This window comes from Lathyrus oleraceus, chromosome 5 (genome assembly GCF_024323335.1).
Source record: "Lathyrus oleraceus cultivar Zhongwan6 chromosome 5, CAAS_Psat_ZW6_1.0, whole genome shotgun sequence".
In the NCBI taxonomy this organism is placed as follows: domain Eukaryota; kingdom Viridiplantae; phylum Streptophyta; class Magnoliopsida; order Fabales; family Fabaceae; genus Lathyrus; species Lathyrus oleraceus.
This window is the reverse complement of record NC_066583.1, coordinates 211723305-211742927: the sequence shown is the minus strand read 5'-3', so window position 1 is coordinate 211742927 and position 19623 is coordinate 211723305. Positions and strand designations below refer to the sequence as shown.

General features: G+C 36.9%; 1 protein-coding gene across 1 annotated transcript; it reads left to right on the top strand.

The window, feature by feature from the left end:
* Positions 1-9497: 9497 nt before the first annotated feature.
* On the top strand, positions 9498-9896 carry LOC127079770 (uncharacterized mitochondrial protein AtMg00860-like). Its single transcript, XM_051020139.1, has one exon. It carries the CDS (start codon positions 9498-9500, stop codon positions 9894-9896), a length of 399 nt encoding a protein of 132 aa, XP_050876096.1.
* Positions 9897-19623: the final 9727 nt, after the last annotated feature.

Sequence of the window (19623 nt, the reverse complement as noted above, 5' to 3'; positions counted from 1 at the left end):
AATTGATGAATTCAACAATTTGCAAATGAAAAATAAAAGATATATATATATATATATATATATATATATATATATATATATATATATATATATATATATATATATATATATATATATATATATATATAGAGAGAGAGAGAGAGAGAGAGAGAGAGAGAGAGAGAGAGAGAGCACAAGGATTTTTTAGGCAGTTTCCCAATCGACCTTGCTATAGGTACCTCTTCTCTAAATTCGAACTCGAATTGAGATAATGAAATTAACCTTACTTTGCAAAAGTAGAATACAAGAGAAATGTAGAAATCCAACCCTACAAATCCTAAGTTTGATGTTGATTCTGGCACTTACTATTCCCTTGATCAAGTAACCCAACAATGCCAATTTGATTCACCATCTCACGCTACCCCTTTGCAATAATCTTCTATTCTTCAAAGCCATCACTTGATCGAATCCAAATTGCAAATTGTTGTAACCAAAGATTTACCAATATGACCCTACATGCCACGCTACTCCTTTGCAAGAATATTTTGTTCTTCAGAGCCTTAACTCGATCGGATCCAAATTGTATAACCTTTTCCAAAACCTTCAAATCCCTAATTGATCTTGAAGGAAAACTCAAACTCAGTTTCCTTATTTGAAACCCTCAAATATCTCAACACAATTTACAATTCAATCAACGTAAATTGGACGTCATCAACCGATTCTAGATGGCACCCAAACAAAGAATGATTATATGTAGTTTGCTTGTTTGTATGCATAAAATGAGGATGAAGATGATGAGAACACTTTGAAATCCTGGTTTCATGTAGGTTTTTCTCTAAAACCTTACTAGAAATGATGCATGTATAAAGTATATTTATGTATACAAGTTGGAGGCAAAAAGGAATGCAAAAGATTTGAAAAGGAATGCAAATTTTCAAGATTTTTAATGCATGTGTCGGCCTATGTAAGTCATGTTTCGACATGTTTGATGCATGTGCCTACCTATCTAGTCCATGTGTCGACCTGTATAAGTCATGTGTCGACCTATGGAGGCGTCACATCAAACAAAAGCTACAGGCTTTAAAAATAAGGTACATGAGCAGACCTAAAACTCGTATGTGTCGACAAATAGGAAAATTTGTATTCCATGTGTCGACCTACGTACTGTTTTTCCCATAAAAACTTGTTTTTATTGCATGAAACCGTTTCTAACTCATTTCAAAATGTTTTTATTCTCCCTAATGCTAAGATGCACATTAAGACTCAGAGGATACCATCCAAAAGTTGCACTCACAGATATATGCACATTTTATTTTTACCATACAAAATACTTTAAGGGAAAGTTGCACTCATAGATAGGTATTAATAATTCATTATTAGAACAAGATTTGATTATGTGTCTGGCCCTTAGTTTTTATGATAACAATGCATTGTTTCTTAGAGAATAATTTTGTACACTAATAGTTTTTATCTAATGTGTACTTTTTGCTAACTAGTTCTTACTCTAAAGCAATGACGTATGCATCATCAGATTCTGGAATCAACACACTTTAACTCTAAGGAGATACAAGTGCTTTACAAGATGTGTTAAGTTCTAGAAAGCTCTTATACAACGATTCTGATAAATGTTCGTGTTAAAGCTTCTGATTGTGACTCTGATTAAAGATCCTCTGAAGGTTTGTTTTCCTTCAAGATTATGCATTCAAGTTTTGAAGATTCTGAAGAGCAAGATCTTAAGACTCTGAAGATTAGCTTCTGAGGAGTTGTGTCAAGACTCTGACGACCAAGGTTCTGAAGATTCTGTCAACTTTTCTCTTGATCCTTCTAAGCATGCTTCAACATCATTTCATCAGAAGCATCTGAATATTAGAAAATAAGATCAAAAGGTTTTGCTCCAGGAAAATAGTACACATTAATATATCAACCTTTCCTCCTCTACGTTGATTTTATGGGCTAAAGACAATACTATTGTACCATTTTCCTACTATATTCAAACCATTATGAAATAAATAGATGCAATCTAGTATTCCAGTTCTACACTCCAACAGTTCTTTTATATGCCTATATAAAGGAGACTTGAAGATTTTACGAAGTTGCTAATGCTTTGATAACGCTCACGCTACTGAACATACACACAATTTTGCTGAAGTAAATATTTTTTATGTATATTCTTTGTAAACACACAAGAGTTTTTGCTCGTTACTATGAGAAATATTCATTGTATTAACTTGTATTAATCTGCTTTCTTAGAAGCATTATTTGTAAACACAACTTATAAGTCTCAAATCTGTTTGAGTGGTTTTCTTAAGTGACTAGGTTTTAGTCAAATAGACTCAAGAAGACAAGGATGGTTTGTCTTTGTGGTGTCTATTATTAGGTTTTGATTATGGTGGATTAAGTTCTTCTTGAGAAGGCGAAATCACATTTGTAGGATGGACTGGAGGTAGCTTTATTAACAGGGAACCAATAAAAAAACAAATTTATTATTTTTCTTGTTCGTGTTTTGGTTGATTGAGTTGGTTTTGAAAAAGCTTTTGTTTTTAGAAACCCAATTCAAATCCCTTATTTATTGTGTTTCTTGCCACCTTCAATTGGCATCAGAACTCCGATTCTGGTCTTGCTAAGATATCAAACACTTAACAATGTCAGATAAAGATCCAGCATGAAACACAATGGCTTCCCTTCCACCACCAATTGCTCAAACAAATGATAGAGATCATTACAATGTTAAACCTCTAGTTTTGATGGAGATAGATTTGACTATTGGAAGGATAGAATAGAGAGCTTCTTTCTAGGTCGCGATGTTGATCTATGGGATATGATAGTTGATGGCTACGTACACCCAGTAGATGCAAGTGGAAATAAAGGGGAAAGAAGAGTGATGGTTGATCAACAAAATAAAGACTATAAGAATCATCAAAAAGTAAGAACCAGGGCTCTTTCATACACTGAGTAAATGCTATTTCATACACTGAGTATGAGAAAATCACCAACAGAGATACTGCTAAATCTATATTTGATTCTCTAAGGATGACGTATGAAGGGAATGTACAAGTTAAAGAAACCAACGCTCTTGCCTTGATTCAAAAATATGAAGCATTCAAGATGGAGGATGAAGAAACTGTTGAGCACATGTTCTCAAGGTCTCAGACTCTTGTTGTAGGACTTAAGGTCTTGGACAAAGGGTATTCTCCGGCTGATCATGTTAAAAAGATCATCAAAAATCTACCTAAGCTCTGGAGACCTATGGTAACAGCTCAGAAGTTATCAAAGGATCTTAACAACACTTCTCTTGAAGAAGTGGTTAGTTCTTTAAGAAGTCATGAGATTGAGCTCAAGGAAGATGAGCCCAAGAGAAAGAGAAAGTATGTTGCTCTGAAGTCTTTAGGAAAATCTGGGAAGACTAAAGCTCTTAAAGCAGAAACTAATGAAGAGTCTGAAGAGGAATAAGAAGAAGAAGAAGGGGAATTGGCTCTTCTGTCCAGATGCAATAATAAACTCTTGAAGAGAAGGCAAGGAAAACTCAGAGGACAAAGAAGAACATGTGGTCGTTCTAAGTCCACTTCTAGATCCAAGAAGACTGGATCTAGCAAAGAACTCATGTGCTTTGAGTCCAAGAAGCCTGGCCACTTCAAGAATGAATGTCCCAAGTTAAATAAAGAAAGGCCAAGGAGGAACTTCAGAGGAAAAAAAAGGGTCTAATGGCTACATGGGATGATTAAAAGTCTTAAGAAGATTCTTTTGGAGAAGAACGGGATAACATGGCATTGATGGCTTGCATATAAGCTCTTGCAGAAATGATTCAATCTGAGTTAGATTCTGAAGAGGTATTTTCTGAACTATCTCGTTCTGAGCTTGAATCTAGTTTATCAGAAGTTCTGGAAAAGTATCAGAATCTTCTGGAAAAATAAAAGGATCTAAAGAAGATTCGTGTATTTGAATCAGAAGCTCACTGTAAGCTTCAAAAAGATTTTTCAAGTTTGAGTGAAGAAAATCTTATTTTGAAAAACAACAAATATGTGCCTCAAAGCAAGAGTCTCAAACCCGAAAAAATTTCTTTCTAAAGCCTCTACAGGTCCTGGAGATATTATTATAAAGAAATATGATAAATCTTTCCAGAAATTTCTTGTTAGAAGCCTGATGGCTTCCATGATTTATGGCGTTAGAAGAAATGAGATAAGGGGTATTGGCTATGATTCTGATGATGAATATGATTCTAAAAAAATGACAAGCCAAATACTCTTCGGTCATATTTTGTTCCTTATTGGAAAAAAATGATGTTAGGCCTAAAGGTAGAACTATTTCTAAACCTAAGGTTAAAACAAAACCTCATGTTCGTTCTAATCATCCATTCATGTATAAATATCCTGCACAAAAGCCCAAGTTTGTTAAGAACTCTAGGAAAGCTAACTTAAAAGAACCCATAAAGATATGGGTACCTAAGGATAAAATATTATATGTTGAAGATATCCTTAGCAGTGGAGTTAATACACCAGTCGTGGTACCTGGACTCTGGATGCTTGCGATACATGACAGGAAGAAGACATATGTTCCAAAGCATGGAACTTAAGCCTGAAGGCATCGTCAGTTTGGGGGGTGAGCAAAAAGGGAATATCGTTGATGAGGTGACAATGGTTTGACATTATTTTCAATCAAAAGTCTTATAAGTTGTCAGGCAAAAGGAAGACTTTGTTCTTTTCAATGGAAAGAGAAAGAACAACATTTACAAGATAAGACTTTCTGATTTGAAAAATCAAAACGTAAAATATCTTATGTTTGTGAATGAAGAGAAATAGATGTGGCATAGACGATTGGGCCATGTTAGCATGAGGTGGATTTCTCATCTAAATAATCTTAATTTAGTCAGAGACCTACGAAATCTGAAGGTTGCTTCAGATGCTCTTTATGAAGCATGTTAAAAAGGCAAGTTTTCTAAAACTTCTTTCAAGGCTAAAAATGTTGTTTCAACCTTCATACTATTGGAGCTTTTTCACGTTGACTTGCTTGGTCCAGTGAAAACAACCTCTGTCAATGGTAAGAAGTATGGACTAGTCATTATTGATGATTATAGTAGATGAACATGGGTGAAATTTCTCAGACACAAGGATGAGTCATATTCTATGTTTTCTACCTTCTGCTCTCAAGTTCAAAATGAGAAAGATCTCAGAATTGTAAAAGTCAGAAGTGATCATAATGGAGAATTTGAAAACAAAGATTTTTAAAATCTCTTTGATGCTAATGACATTTCCCGTGATTTCTCATGCCCTAGAACTCTACAACAAAATAGAGTTGTGGAGAGGAAGAATAGGACTTGATCGGTCACCAATTTTACTTGTTTTCTGACACTTATTCGGCATTAATTCATAAAATCGGTAACACTTTGTTTTACCTTTTTATTATTTTGTCAAGTAAGTTGTATGTTCGCATTTCCATTTGCGTTTGGTTATTATCTTTAGTTTATGTCAATGTATTACATTTTGTGCTTTCTTTTGGTAGTTCTGTTGGTTTTCGGGTTCAATCAAGAATTCCCAAAGACTCATCAAGGAAAACGGGCGATTAAACTTTAGTAGATATCACCTAGAGCTAGGGATACCCTATAGTTACTAGATATTTCTTGTTAATTCAAAAGCTTGGTTTCATCATAATTCCCTAAGGACTTAGATATTAGGATGAGTGACCAAAGGTTTCCTTCTAAGATTTTAGGAGGAAACAATATTAAGATCTGGTAATTGAATATTTGAACGAGTTGAGGAGATTTACATTCAAGTTCATTGCAGAAAAAATTCACACACCGCACCCTGACATAATTCTCATATTTGTGTAAAAGCCATATTTTTTATTTTGCTTAAATTAATTATAATGTGGATTTATTCCAAACCAAAAACTCATGTTTTTGTTCAGTTGAATCACGATTTAAACTAATATTACTACACAATCCTCGAGATCGATACTTGGGAAATTTTCTGTATTATTACTACATCGGTGAAAATAGTACACTTGTTATTTTCCCAATCAAGTTTTTGGCACCGTTGCCGGGGATTGCCAAATATAAAGTTTAAATTTAGTTCAATTGAAATTTTGTTGCTCTACAACTAAAATTTAATTTCTGTTCTTTTAGTTATTTATTTTGATCATTATCAACTAATTTGTGTCTGATATTTGTATGCGAGGTAATGCCTTAGCTGATTTTCCTTTTGACGTAGAAATCGGAAGAATTTTGCGTGCAAGACTCAGAGAAGCTAGATTAGCAAGACTAGAATCAGAAAAAGAACAACATTTTCTTTCAGATTTAGATTCAGGGTCGGAGAGAGAGAGATCAAAATAATGGGGGAGAATCCACCACCGCCAGAAAGAATGTTGGGTGACTACGGAGGCGCAAATGCACCAACTGGTCGATTAACAATTGTTAACCAACCAATGAATGTGGCTAATTTTCGGCTACAGCCAACTATAATCAATCAACTTGAAAGAAAGCATTTCACTGGAAAGGTAAATGAAGATGAAAACAAGAATTTGTAGAGATTTCTGACCAGGAGGAACACTCTAAAAATTGATGGTCACACGGAGGAAGCAAAGAAGTTAAGAATGTTCTCGTTCACCTTAGCTGAAGAATGGTTATATTCTCTTCCGGCCAGTAGTATTACATCATGGGAAGAGATGGAAAATGCTTTCTTGAATGAGTATTTTCCAGCATCGGTGTTTCTAAGAAAAAGGTATGAAATCCTGAACTTTAAGCAGAAAGAGGGTGAATCTTTGGGCGATGCCTACAAAAGATTAAAAAGGGTCCTAGTGGCATGCCTGACTCATATTATGGATCCAACGGAACAAATGCAGATGTTTGTAAATGTTCTCAAAATAAGACAAAACAGTTGATTGATATCGTAGTCGGTGGCTCAACTAATTTCTCAACATCCACCGGTATCAAAAAGATCATTGAAGCAATTGCTGCTAATGAGCACTTGGAGTTGTATGACAAATGTATAAGTAACCTGAAGGAGTTATTGATCTGAAGCTAGAAACTAATAGAATCTGTATAGAAGATACAATCACTGTCGAAGTCGAAAAGAAGCTGAAAGCTATGAATATAGGTACCTAACAGGTAGCTCAAGTCCAACCTGCTCCTATCGTCTGTTGTGAGATTTGTAATGGACCACACCAAACAGTGTATTGCTTCACAACTCCTTAACAAGTTGAAGAAATAAAATTTTTGAAGCAGAATAATTCCTATTCCAACACTTACAATCCAGGTTGGAAGAATCATCCCAACTTCTCATGGAAAGATCAGAAAGGGAATGTTCCGCAATAAGGTCAAGGTCAATATCAAACTCAATATCAACAACAACAGCAACAATAAGCCCCAAAGAAAGCAGATTGGGAGATTTCCATTGAAAGAATGGTAGCTCGTAATATTCAATTCCAAGAAGAAACTAGAAACAATCAGAAGAACACTATCGCTTCCATAAAAAATCTTGAAGTTCAGATGGGTCAGATAACACAACAATTAGCCTCAAGTTCTCAAGCACAAGGTGCTCTACCAAGTGCAATTGTGACAAATCCAAGAGAGCATAATAATGTTAGTGATGTGACAACGAGAAGTGGTAAATCTCATGAAGTCCTTGAGGAGAAAGCTGGAGATGAAGATCAACTGCTTGAAGTAGATCTTGAGATCAAGGAAAATGAAGTTGTGAGGGAAGAATTGGTTGCGCCTAAATAAGTGGTTAAAGAAAAAGTCATTGAACCAAAACCGGTCATTAAGCTTCCCTTTCCCACCAGAAACAAGAAAAAGGGGCAACATGAGAAAAACTTTGAGAAATTCTTAGAGTTGTTCAAGAAGCTAGAAATCAACATTCTGCTTGTGGAAGCACTTGAACAAATGCCTACCTATGCCAGATTCATGAAGGACATCATTTCTAAGAGGTGAACCATTGACACAAACCCAATTATTCTAATCTAAACTTGTAGTGCTATTTTGCAGGGTATGAAAATTCCTATGAAGAAGAAAGATCGAGGAGCTGTCACCATCCCATGCACCATTGGATATAGGTCATTCAAAAAGGCTCTTGTTGATTTAGGAGCCAGTGTGAGTCTCATGCCTTTATCCATTTACAAAAATTGGGTATAGGGGTTGTGCAAGATACCAGGTTGACACTTCAATTTGCCGACCATTCGGTCAAGAAACCTTATGGGATAAATGACGATGTTTTAGTGAAGATTGACAAGTTTGTATTCCCGGTGGATTTTGTGATTCTATAAATGCCTGAGGATGAAGAGATTCGTCTCATTCTTGGGAGGCCCTTTTTAGAGACCGAAAAATGTTTGATCAACATAGAGGAAGGTACTATGACTTTGAAGGTCTATGATGAGGAATTAAAAATTGATGTTCGAAATACCATGAAATACAAAGATGATATTGGCACTAGTCATACAATAGATGTTATAGATCAAGTGATTGCTTATGATAGTCTTTTGAATGCACCGCAATTACCTTTGGAAAGAGTGTTGAGCTTGTCCATTTTTGATAGTGATAAAGAAGTGGACAACATAGAATCAGAAGTGCTAGCCATGATGGAAGCACAACCCCCTTGGAAAGGATCTTGACCACACCGGTGGGAAGATCTACGACAACCACAATCATCAGAGGAGAATAAAGAGTCCAAAAAGGGGATGAAGTTGAAATAACTTCCCGAGAATATCAAATATGTCTTCCTTGATTCCGAAGGTAAATGCCCAGCTATAATAAATTCGAGCCTCGAGAGTATCCAAGAAGAGAAACTCATCCAAGTCCTAAAAAAATACAAGAATACTATCGGATGAGCAATTGAGGATTTGAAAGGTATTAGCCCTACAGTGTGCATGCATAAAATTCTCATGGAAGACGATCACAAACATGTGGTCCAACCCCAAAGGAGACTTAACCCAACAATGAAAGAAGTGGTTCTAAAAGAAATGGTGAAGTTGTTAGACGTTGGTCTTATCTACCCTATATATGACAACTCATGGGTGAGTCTGGTGCATGTGGTCCCCAAAAAGGGGGGAACCACCGTCATCAGAAACGAGAAGAATGAGCTAATCCCTACGAGGACAGTAACAAGTTGGCGACTATGTGTTAACTATATGAGGTTAAACATTGCGACCAGGAAAGGCCACTTCTCTTTGCCATTCATTGATCAAATGTTGGAAAGGCTAGCTAGTCATGATTACTACTGTTTTCTAGATGGATACTCTAGGTATAATCAGATTACGGTTGCTCTGGAAGATCAAGAAAAGACGACATTCACATGACCTTATGGTGTATTTGCTTACAGAAGAATGCCATTCGGGGTGTGTAATGCACCAGCAACCTTCCAACGATGCATGACTTCCATTTTTGCTGACATGCTTGAAAAGCATATGGAAGTGTTCATGGATGATTTTTTTGTCTTGGGTCTTCGTTTGATAATTGTTTGACTAACCTTTCTCTTGTTTTAGATAGGTGCCAGCAAACAAATTTGATTCTAAACTGGGAGAAGTGTCACTTCATGGTGCGAGAAGGAATAGGTTTGGGCCATAAAATTTCCTACAAGGGAATTGAAGTTGACCAAGCCAAAGTGGAAGTGATATCTAAACTTCCACCTCTGGTAAACGAAAAAGGTATCAGGAGTTTCTTAGGACATGCGAGTTTTTACCACAGGTTCATAAGAGATTTCTCTAAGGTAGCCAAACCGCTAACCACTCTATTGGTTAAGGATAAGGCTTTTGTGTTCGATGATGAATGTGCCGCAGCTTTTGAGACATTGAAAAACAAATTAGTGTCGACACCAATTGTAATTGCCCCAGACTGGTCTCTCCCGTTTGAGATCATGTGCGATGCTAGTGATATTGCTGTAGGGGAAGTTCTAGGACATCGAAGAGAGAAGCTTTTACATGTTATTTACTAGCTAGTCATGTTCTAAACCCTGCGCAGATGAATTATGCAAATACTGAGAAGGAGTTGTTAGAAGTGGTTTATGCATTTGATAAATTATGGCAATACCTGTTAGGATCTAAGGTTTTTGTTTATACTAACCACGTTGCTTTGAAATATTTATTTGCTAAACAGGATTCTAAGTCGAGGCTTCTAAGATAGATCTTGCTCCTCCAAGAGTTTGATGTGGAAATTAGGGACAAAAGGGGATGTGAAAACACCGTTGCAGATCATTTGTCTTGAATGTCTCCAATTGAAGAAACAGAAGACAAGAGACCAATAAAGGATGAGTTTGCTGATGAACACATCCTAGCTGTCATTGGTATCCCTTGGTTCGCAGACTACGCGAATTATCTTGTAGGTGGTGTAATCCCTAATGATTTTGATTCTAACAAGAAGAAAAAGTTTTTACATGATTGCAGGTTCTACTTATGGGATGACCCATTCCTGTACAAGAGAGGAGTAGATGGATTAGTTAGAAGATGTGTCCTAGAGGAGGGACAAAGGGATGTGCTTAGAGCTTGTCATGACTCAGACTATGGAGGACACTTTAGTGGTGAGAGAACAACAGCTAAAGTCCTCTAGTCGGGTTTATACTGGCCTACATTTTTCAAAGATGCCCAAGACATAGTCAAGGAGTGCGACAGATGTCAAAGAACATGTAATATTTCTAAGAGGAATTAGATGTCGCAGAACGCCATGCTAGAGGTCAAATTGTTTGATGTGTGGGGAATAGACTTCATGGGACCGTTTCCACCCTCATTTGGAAAGAATTACATCTTGGTAGCAGTGGACTATGTGTCAAAGTGGGTGGAAGCGGTCGCATTGCCCAATAAGGATTCAGAGTTGTAGTGACTTTTCTGAAGAACAATATTTTCTCGAGATTTGGAGTGCCGCGTTCATTTATCAGTGATGAAGGTACCCATTTCTTAAACAAACTAATGGAAAATCAGGTAAAAAAGTACAATTTTAAGCACAAGATCGCCACCCTGTATAATCCTCAAACGAGTGGCCAGGTCGAAGTTTCTAACAGGCAGATAAAACAAATCCTTGAAAAGACTGTCTGTGCATCTCGAAAAGACTGGGCAATGAAGCTGGAAGATGCACTGTAGGCATACAAAACAACATTCAAAACTCCTATAGGTATGTCCCCCTATCAGTTAGTATATGGTAAAGCTTGTCACTTTCCACTCGAGTTAGAGCATAAAGCATTTCGGGCTTCCAAAGTCTTGAATTATTATCTTGCCAAAGCTGCTGAATCCCGAATTCTTCAACTCCATGAGCTAGAAGAATTTAGAAATCAATCTTATGAGAATGCCAAACTTTATAAAGATCAAACACAAAAGTGGAATGATCAGAAGATCCTGAGAAAGGAATTTATGGAGAGACAGTTGGTGCTCTTGTTTAACTCCAGGTTAAAACTTTTTCGGGGAAAGTTGAAGTCCAGATGGTCCGGTCCGTTTTTTGTTCACTGAGTGTTTCCTCATGGAGAGATAGAACTAAAAAATCAAACTAACGGGGATACACTTAAAGTGAACGGACAAAGATTGAAGCATTATTACAAAGGGCAAGAGAGTGGGTAGATAGACAATGTTCGTCTTAGAGGATAAGATGGACGACCGTCGAGCCATGCAATTTTAAATGAAGCTCTTCATGGGAGGTAACCCACGCTTTTTATTTCTAACAATTTCCGATGTGTTGGTGTGTTTTAGTTTTTTTTGTAGGTTCACACAGTGATCCCATAGGAAGGAAGGAGAGGTTTGAACTCAATTAGGAGAATTCAATGTTCCAGGAGAAAAAGGAGAGACAGGTCAAAAAACGATAAAAATATGCAAAGAATAGGGTCCTGGCATGTGTGCCCGTGTCAGGGTATGACCAAGTGGAGCAAAAATTGAGTTTCCAGTAGGCTGACATGGTCGCCCGTGTCAGCCCTACTGAAGCATGGGATTGGACAGCCAAAAGCCTGACACACCCCCCCCGTGTCACGGGACACAGCCCGTGTCAGGAAGCGTGTGGTCAGCTTAAATGGTACTTTGTCTTCCCCTTGTGTGGACCCCACCTGAATTTTACACCAATTGTCACCATCTTAACTCATCATTACTCCTAATAGTAAGATTTTCACCACTTTTCTCTCTCTTTCTCACCTAACTATCCTTCTTCCCCCTTTTGCTCTCAAAAAACTCCATAGCCTCCACCATTAAAGCTCACACCTTTATCCCCATAAAATATCCAAACCGCTTACCCCCTTCACAAAAGTTGCTCCATTTTCCTCCCTCTACAACTTGATGGTAATCTTTTCTTCTAACTCCATACTTTATTTTTTGCTCAAACTTTTTTTTTGCAGGGACCAAATATGTCTCCAAGATGAAATGCTAAGGGAAAGCAATCAGAGGTTGAGCCATCGAGGCCTCGGAAGAGAACCATTCGCACTCCAAATGCTCACAACATCATCTTCGACAACCCCGAGCATGAGAGGAGGTATTCGTCTCATGTTAAGCGTAAGATAACACCAACGAGGTATTTGTACTCTGACACGCTATCTCAATTGGGTCTGTCAGAAGAATTGGATATAATGTTTCATGTACTAGGCATGTTAGAATTTATGCATTGTGAGGCGCCTACTTTTGAGCGCATAACCTTGGAATTTTTTAGCACTGTTGAGTTTAAACTGAAGAAAGCATGGACAGGGACCACAATGTACTATGGTGGCACTATGCATTTCAGGTTGTATAACGTTGACCATGAGTTGACGGTTGAGCAGCTGGGCGATATTCTCTGATTACCCCTCTATGGTTCCGGAGCTGTTCCGGATAGTTTTGGTGCTAAAACTTTCTGGTTAGCCATCACAGGTCGGACCGATTATGTGGCAAAGGGTGCTAAGGCATATGGGATTCAGAACCCCTATTTCCACTACAATCAGAAGGTACTAGCTTTTACACTCTTTGGTAGGGGTGATAGTATTGTGGTAGCTACCCATCGGGAGCTATTCTTTCTGTTTGCCATGGAGAACAGGGTCGCTGTGAGTGTTGCTGCATTTGCAGCTGATTACCTCGGTAGAGTTGGTCGAGCTTCTCAGGGAGGAATCTCCATTGGGTATAATCACACAAATAAACCACCATTTTGGATACGACCCTGTTGGCCTGAATGACACACCAGTGTCAGGTAAAAATAAGTTGGACATGAATGCTCTAGTTCAACAAGGTATGATCTCTTAAATCTCAGATTATTATGATATTATGAGTTCTAACTAGTTTATCATGGCACTTCCTGACCCTGCGAGGATAGGCATTTCCGAAACTGTTAACTGGTTATATGAGAGTTTCATCCACGATGATATGGACGAGCACAATGTTGAAACTTTTGTTGTCGGTGACCAGCATGAGGAGGATGCGTAAGAGCAAGAGTAGTTTGTCCCGCCACGAGAGGAAACCACATATACAGATGCCGGATCATCATCTATGACCCTAGACCAATGGTCATGGATACAGACTGAGATCGGTGATCTCCGAGCGGAGCAGGCACGTCAAGGGGTGGAGCAAGCTTACCAGGGAACGGTGATGGATGAGATGCATGCACTGATGCAACAATTAATGTTGCAATTTCCTTCGCCGCAGTGAGGCTTTGTGAGTTCCCCCTCTATCTTTGAGTAAACATTACGGTCAATGTTTGGTTCAAGTGTTAGGGGTTTTTATTTTCTTTCAGCATTATTTTTTATGTTATTTTTCTAATTATTTCATGTTCGGTTTGTTTATTGTCTATTTAATTAGTGTGTTTGGTATTTCGCGTGTTACAGATCGAGAGTATTTGTGTCGGATGAATGATGAGGCTTGTAGCTAGTGGATGAAAGACACACCCCATACTTTCTCTCCATGGAACCCATGAAAATTGGCACTGCTGAAGTGAATGATCGGACGTGACTTTCCGTCACTAGATTGACACAAGAATACTTTGCACCCGAGACAAAGATGAAGCTACATTACACTAGAGGTATCTTGGAACCTGTAAGCTATACCAAACATGGTGAGGATCATAAAAAGCCAAACACTTATCACCATGAGAGTTTTTCAGGTATGTCTCAGTCACTCTGAGTTTGCGTAAGTAGATGTTGGAATTTCTATACACACATATACACACTGAGGCACTTATTTTTTTTAAACCCCGAGCCTTTCCAGCTAACCATTCAATATTACCCCTCGTTCACCCATCTAGAGCCATATTCCCCTTTTGTTTGTTATGAACCACCGTGAATAACCATAAGCCCCAAAACTCCCTTACCTTGCTCAGATAAGTGTTGTAGATTGTTGATCTGTGAAAAATTCTAAGTTTGGGATTGGGACACCGGTAAGAACTAAATAAGTGCAAATATATGAAAATAAAAAATTGTGAAAAGCTTCAAGAAAAAAGAGAAAGAAAAAAAAATGATAAGTAGAATAAATCACTTATCTAGAGGAGGATTTAGTTTGACAAAAAGCACGCTCAAAGAAACACGTGAGTAAAAAAAACTAAATAATCCTAACATAACGGTGTCCAAAAATCTCTAATGTGAATAATAGAACACAATGATGAGAATGACAACACAGACTTTGAGCCTAAGCCACTAGTTTCTCCCTTTTGTTTGTTTTTTCCATCTTGTGCCTAAGCCTCGTTACAACCTTAAAAACCCTCGAATAGTGTGTGTGTATGGTGTGTATTTGAAATGAAAATAGATGTTATTCAAACTTATGAGTTGACTTTGCATGCTCTGACTATTGTGTGTAAACAATTTAACCCGAAGAGATTTGGTGAGAGTGTGAAAAGCTACAAGTGAAGAGGTGCTTTGATGTGAAAGTGTGGTGGAACGTCAAAAGTCGGGGAAGAAGAAAACAATGAATGAAAAATGGAAAGGGAGTCGCGAAAGATCATGACAGTATTATGGCAAGATGAATTGGAAGAATTTGGGGGTGACCTTCCTGCTGTCCCGAGCATTGCTTTGGACAAGAAATGAGATAAGTTTTGGGTTATGATCGGTCACCAATTCTACTTGTTTTCTGACACTTATTCGACATGAATTTGCAAAATCGGTAACACTTTGTTTTACCTTTTTATTATTTTGTCAAGTAAGTTGTATGTTTGCATTTCCATTCGCAATTGGTTATTATCTTTAGTTTATGTCAATGTATTACATTTTATGCTTTCTTTTGGTAGTTTTGTTGGTTTTCAGGTTCAAGCAAGAATTCCCAAAGACTCATCAAGGAAATTGGGCGTTCCGGACTCGCGGAGAAAGATTTTTGGAAGATACAGTGACCCTTACATGGCCACCTTGTCGCCTGACATGGCCCGTGTCAGGAGAAGGATAAAAGCAGAAGTTTGGAAGGAAAACAGTGGGCTGATACGGGTGCCCATGTCAGCTGACACAACCCGTGTCAGCAAGTTTGGCACTTGCATTTGTGAAGTAGAGAAACAGTAAGCTAACACGGCCGACCATGTTTCTTGACACGACCCGTGTTGGCTTGGATGCCTCATCTTCTGATTTTATTTGATTTTTAGAGTTTCTGACTCCAGATGGCAATTTGGATATTTGCTACATTTGTTAATTGATCAGTGACTATCTAGACGACTTTTGGAGGAAAAGAAAAGGGACTTTTTGCACGACAAAGGAATTAGACAATTGAGATTGGTACTGTCAAGGGTTTCGGAGAACGGAGATCCTTCAAGACATACTGCGATTGAAGATCAACGTAATCCACATATCTTGTAATGCCTAATTTGAATATTGTATTTTCTTTTAATACTATGAGCGGCTGAACCCCCCAATGTCAGAGAGGTATCCCTGATTTGATCATGTAATGACTTTGAATTCCTAATTCCCTCAATTTTATGTGTTATTCAATTTAACCGTGCAATGTTTTTAATGCTTTCGTTATCAGACAAATAAGGATTGTTATACGATTAACAATTTGTGAGATCACAATTGTTAAGGTTTTTTCATAATTAAACTTTAGTAGATATCACCTAGGGCTAGGGATACCCTATAGTTGTTGGATATTTCTTGTTAATTCAAAAGCTTGGTTTCATCATAATTCCCTAAGGACTTAGATATTAGGATGAATGACCAAAGGTTTCCCTCTAAGGTTTTAGGAGGAAACAATATTAAGATCTGGTAATTGAATATTTGAACGAGTTGAGGAGATTTACATTCAAGGTCATTCCAGAAAAATTCACACACCGCACCCAGGCATAATTTTCATATTTGTGTAAAAGCCATTTTTATATTTTGCTTAAATTAATTATAGTGCGAATTTATTCCAAACCAAAAACTCATGTTTTTGTTCAGTTGAATCATGATTTAAACTAATATTACTCTGCAGTCCTCGAGATCGATACTTGGGAAATTTCCCTATTATTACTACATCGGCGAAAATAGTACACTTGCTATTTTCCCGATCAGGACTCTACAAGAGATGGCCAGAACCATGATCAACGAGACTAATATGGAGAAGCACTTATTGGCAGAGGCAGTCAACACAACATGTTATATTCAGAACAAGATCTCTATAAGACATATATTGGGTAAGACTCCCTATGAATTGTGGAATATTATGAAGCCCAACATTTCATTTTTTTCATCCTTTTGGATGTTCTTGTTTTATTTTAAACACTAAAGAGAATATGAGAAAGTTTGACTCTAAGGCACAAAAGTGCATCATGTTAGGATACTCTGAACGTTAAAAAATCTATAGAGTGTATAACACTAAGACACCGATTGTTGAAGAATTATACCATGTTAGATTCGATGGTAAGCTTGACTCTGAAAAGTTAAAGCTAGTTTAGAAATTTATAGTTTTGGAGATCACTTACTCAGGTTCTGAAGGAAAGAACTCAGAAGCCAAAGATGTTGAAGCTAAAGACTCTAAAGCTCCTCAACCATAAATTGTTGAAGCTCATACTCCTCTAAGAAGGCACAGAAAAAGATCTTCACATTCTAAAGAATGGATTCTAGGTGACAAGTCTGAACCTGTCTGAACCAGATCCTCTTTCAATCCCTCTGAAGAAAGTCTTTTGGGTTTGGTATCTTTGATAGAGCCTACATCAATTGAAGAAGTAGTTCAGGATACATAGTGGATTTTGGCTATACAAGAGGAACTCAATCAATTCTTTACAAATGATGTTTGGAATCAGGTGCCAAGACCCAAAGGAATTAACGTTATTGGAACCAAGTGGGTCTTCAGAAATAAGTTGAACGAACAAGGAGAGGTAGTTAGAAACAAGGCTCGACTGGTTGCACAAGGTTATAGTCAGTAAGAGTGGATTGATTATATAGAAACCTTTGCACCAGTTACCAGGTTAGAGTCCATTCGTCTATTAATCTCTTTTGTAGTTAATCATAACATCATGTTATATCAGTTGGATGTTAAAAGTGCATTTATGAATGGTTACCTTACTGAAAAAGTGTATGTACACCAACCCCCTGGTTTTGAAAATTCTAAAAATCCATATTTTGTTTTTAAACTGAAGAAATCATTGTATGGCCTGAAACAAGCTCCCAGAGCATGGTATAAAAGACTAAGAAATTTTATTTTAGAAAATGATTTCACGAGAGGTAAAGTTGATACAACATTATTCAGTAAGTCATTCAAAAATGACATTCTTGTTGTTCATATTTATGTTAATGACATCATATTTTATTCTGCTAATGCTACTTTGTGCAAAGAATTCGTTAAGTCTATGCAGATAGATTTTTAGATGAGTCTGATGGGAGAAGTCAAGTTTTTTCTAGGGGTTCAGATCAATCAAAGTTTAGAAGGAACTTACATCAATCAGAGCAAGTACACCAAGGAACTTATGAAGGCGTTTGACACGTCTGAATGCAAGATGTTAAAGACTCATATGCATCTTACATGCATCCTTAAGAAGTATGAGGTAAGTGCTAAGGTAGAACAAAAGGTATACAGAGGTACGATTGGTTCTCTCTTATACTTGAATGCTTCTAGGCCTGACATTTTGTTTAATGTCTATTTGTGTGCTCGTTTCCAATCAGATCCTAGAGTGTCCCATTTAAAATTTATTAAGAGGGTCTTAAGGTATCTGAAAGGTACGATTAGCATTGGCTTATGCTATAGAAAGTCCAAATACTACAAGCTAGTAGGTTATTGTGATGCTGACTATGCTAGAGACATACTTGAGAGGAAAAGCACTTTCGGAAGCTATCCGTTTCTAGGCGATAATCTGATCTCATTGTAGCGGCAAATTTTTTGAGATTAAGCTATTGATTAACTTAACTCACAAAGCAAGAGTCGACACCACATTTTTATTGTTTCCAAAGGAAAAGGGAAAAGTATGAACAAAAACTAAAGAAGTTTTTAAAATAAAACTAATAAAAAGAAAACAAGGGTTCGGGGGTTAGTTATGCAAAGGGAAGGTATTATCACCCTAAACATACAAGGTACTCCATGGGAACCTCTTTGAAAATATGTACATTTTGGTTTGAAAAAGGATGTTGTTTGTTAAAAGATTGGAGAGATGGGGAAAGAAGTATATTTTTCTTATTTTTATGTTTGCCAAGACTTTTGAAGTCTCATGCCTATGTACCAACAAAGTGAAGTGGAGGATCAAAACCTCGAAGTTAATGGTAAAAACAACAAAGGAAATTTATTTTGAATAATTATTATGAAAATACATTTTGTCATTTTAAGGAGAATACTCAACTAGTCATCCACAAGTATGAGAATTTTGCATCATCATGAGAAGGACTCCAACTTGGATAAGGATAAACAAGTATGCCGCTAGCTCTCATAAATGGAAAAGAATTATAATCATTGCTATAGGGATAGGAGAATTATATATCAACTATGGAAAGGACTCATTTCTAATACATTGAGAAAAGTTTTAAAAGGAAAATGGCACAAAGAGCACAAAAACAATTTGAATGAGTTATACATTTTTTAAGTCTTTTGAAATTGGTCTGAATATGCTTAAGATGAATTAGCACTTATTTGGAAAAGGTTTTGAAAGTCACTTGACAAAAGTCAAGTTTTATTGAGAAAGAGGTTCAAGTTAGAAAACAAGAAGGTTTTGAAAAAAGAGAGAAGATTTTGAAAATTAAAGAAAGGGAGATGAAGAAGAGACTATACTAAAGCATAAAGTAAAAGTTAGGGAGCAAAGATCTAACCAAGAGATAGCAAGTTTTATGACGTAAGTCAAGCAAGAATTCCCTCCTTTGGATTAAGCCTCAAACAAGCCAAAATAAGCAAATAATAATCCATGTATCAGATGAATCCAAAGTAACCAAGCTAAATCTTCACAGAGAAATCCAGAGTCATAGGTATCATATGAATCTCAAGGTTCAAGTCGTCAGTCTCAAAGCAAAGGTCAAGATCCTAATTTTAAGTTCATAACTCCACAATGATGCCAAGGATAGTAAACACAAGTCCACGAGCTAGGAGGAACAAGTTTTTTTTAGGTTTTTTATTTTATTAATGTCTTCTTTATAATGGTATAAAAGAAAGGTCTAGATGGACAAAGAACAAAATGACATAATCAATAATAATATGATATGAAATGCTAAATATAAAGTGTAAATTAAATGAAATAAAATAAATGCATAAATAAATGACATTGAAATAGAATTTAATACAAGGGAAGAGTTAGTGAAAAATGTTAGTGAAGATGAAAAGATGTTTTTGGTCATTTTTTGGAGAACACCCAACTATCCACTCACAAGC

Bases quoted from the DNA above. Each gene is read 5' to 3' on its own strand.
- LOC127079770 (XM_051020139.1), top strand. From the start codon at position 9,498: ATGGTGCGAGAAGGAATAGGTTTGGGCCATAAAATTTCCTACAAGGGA.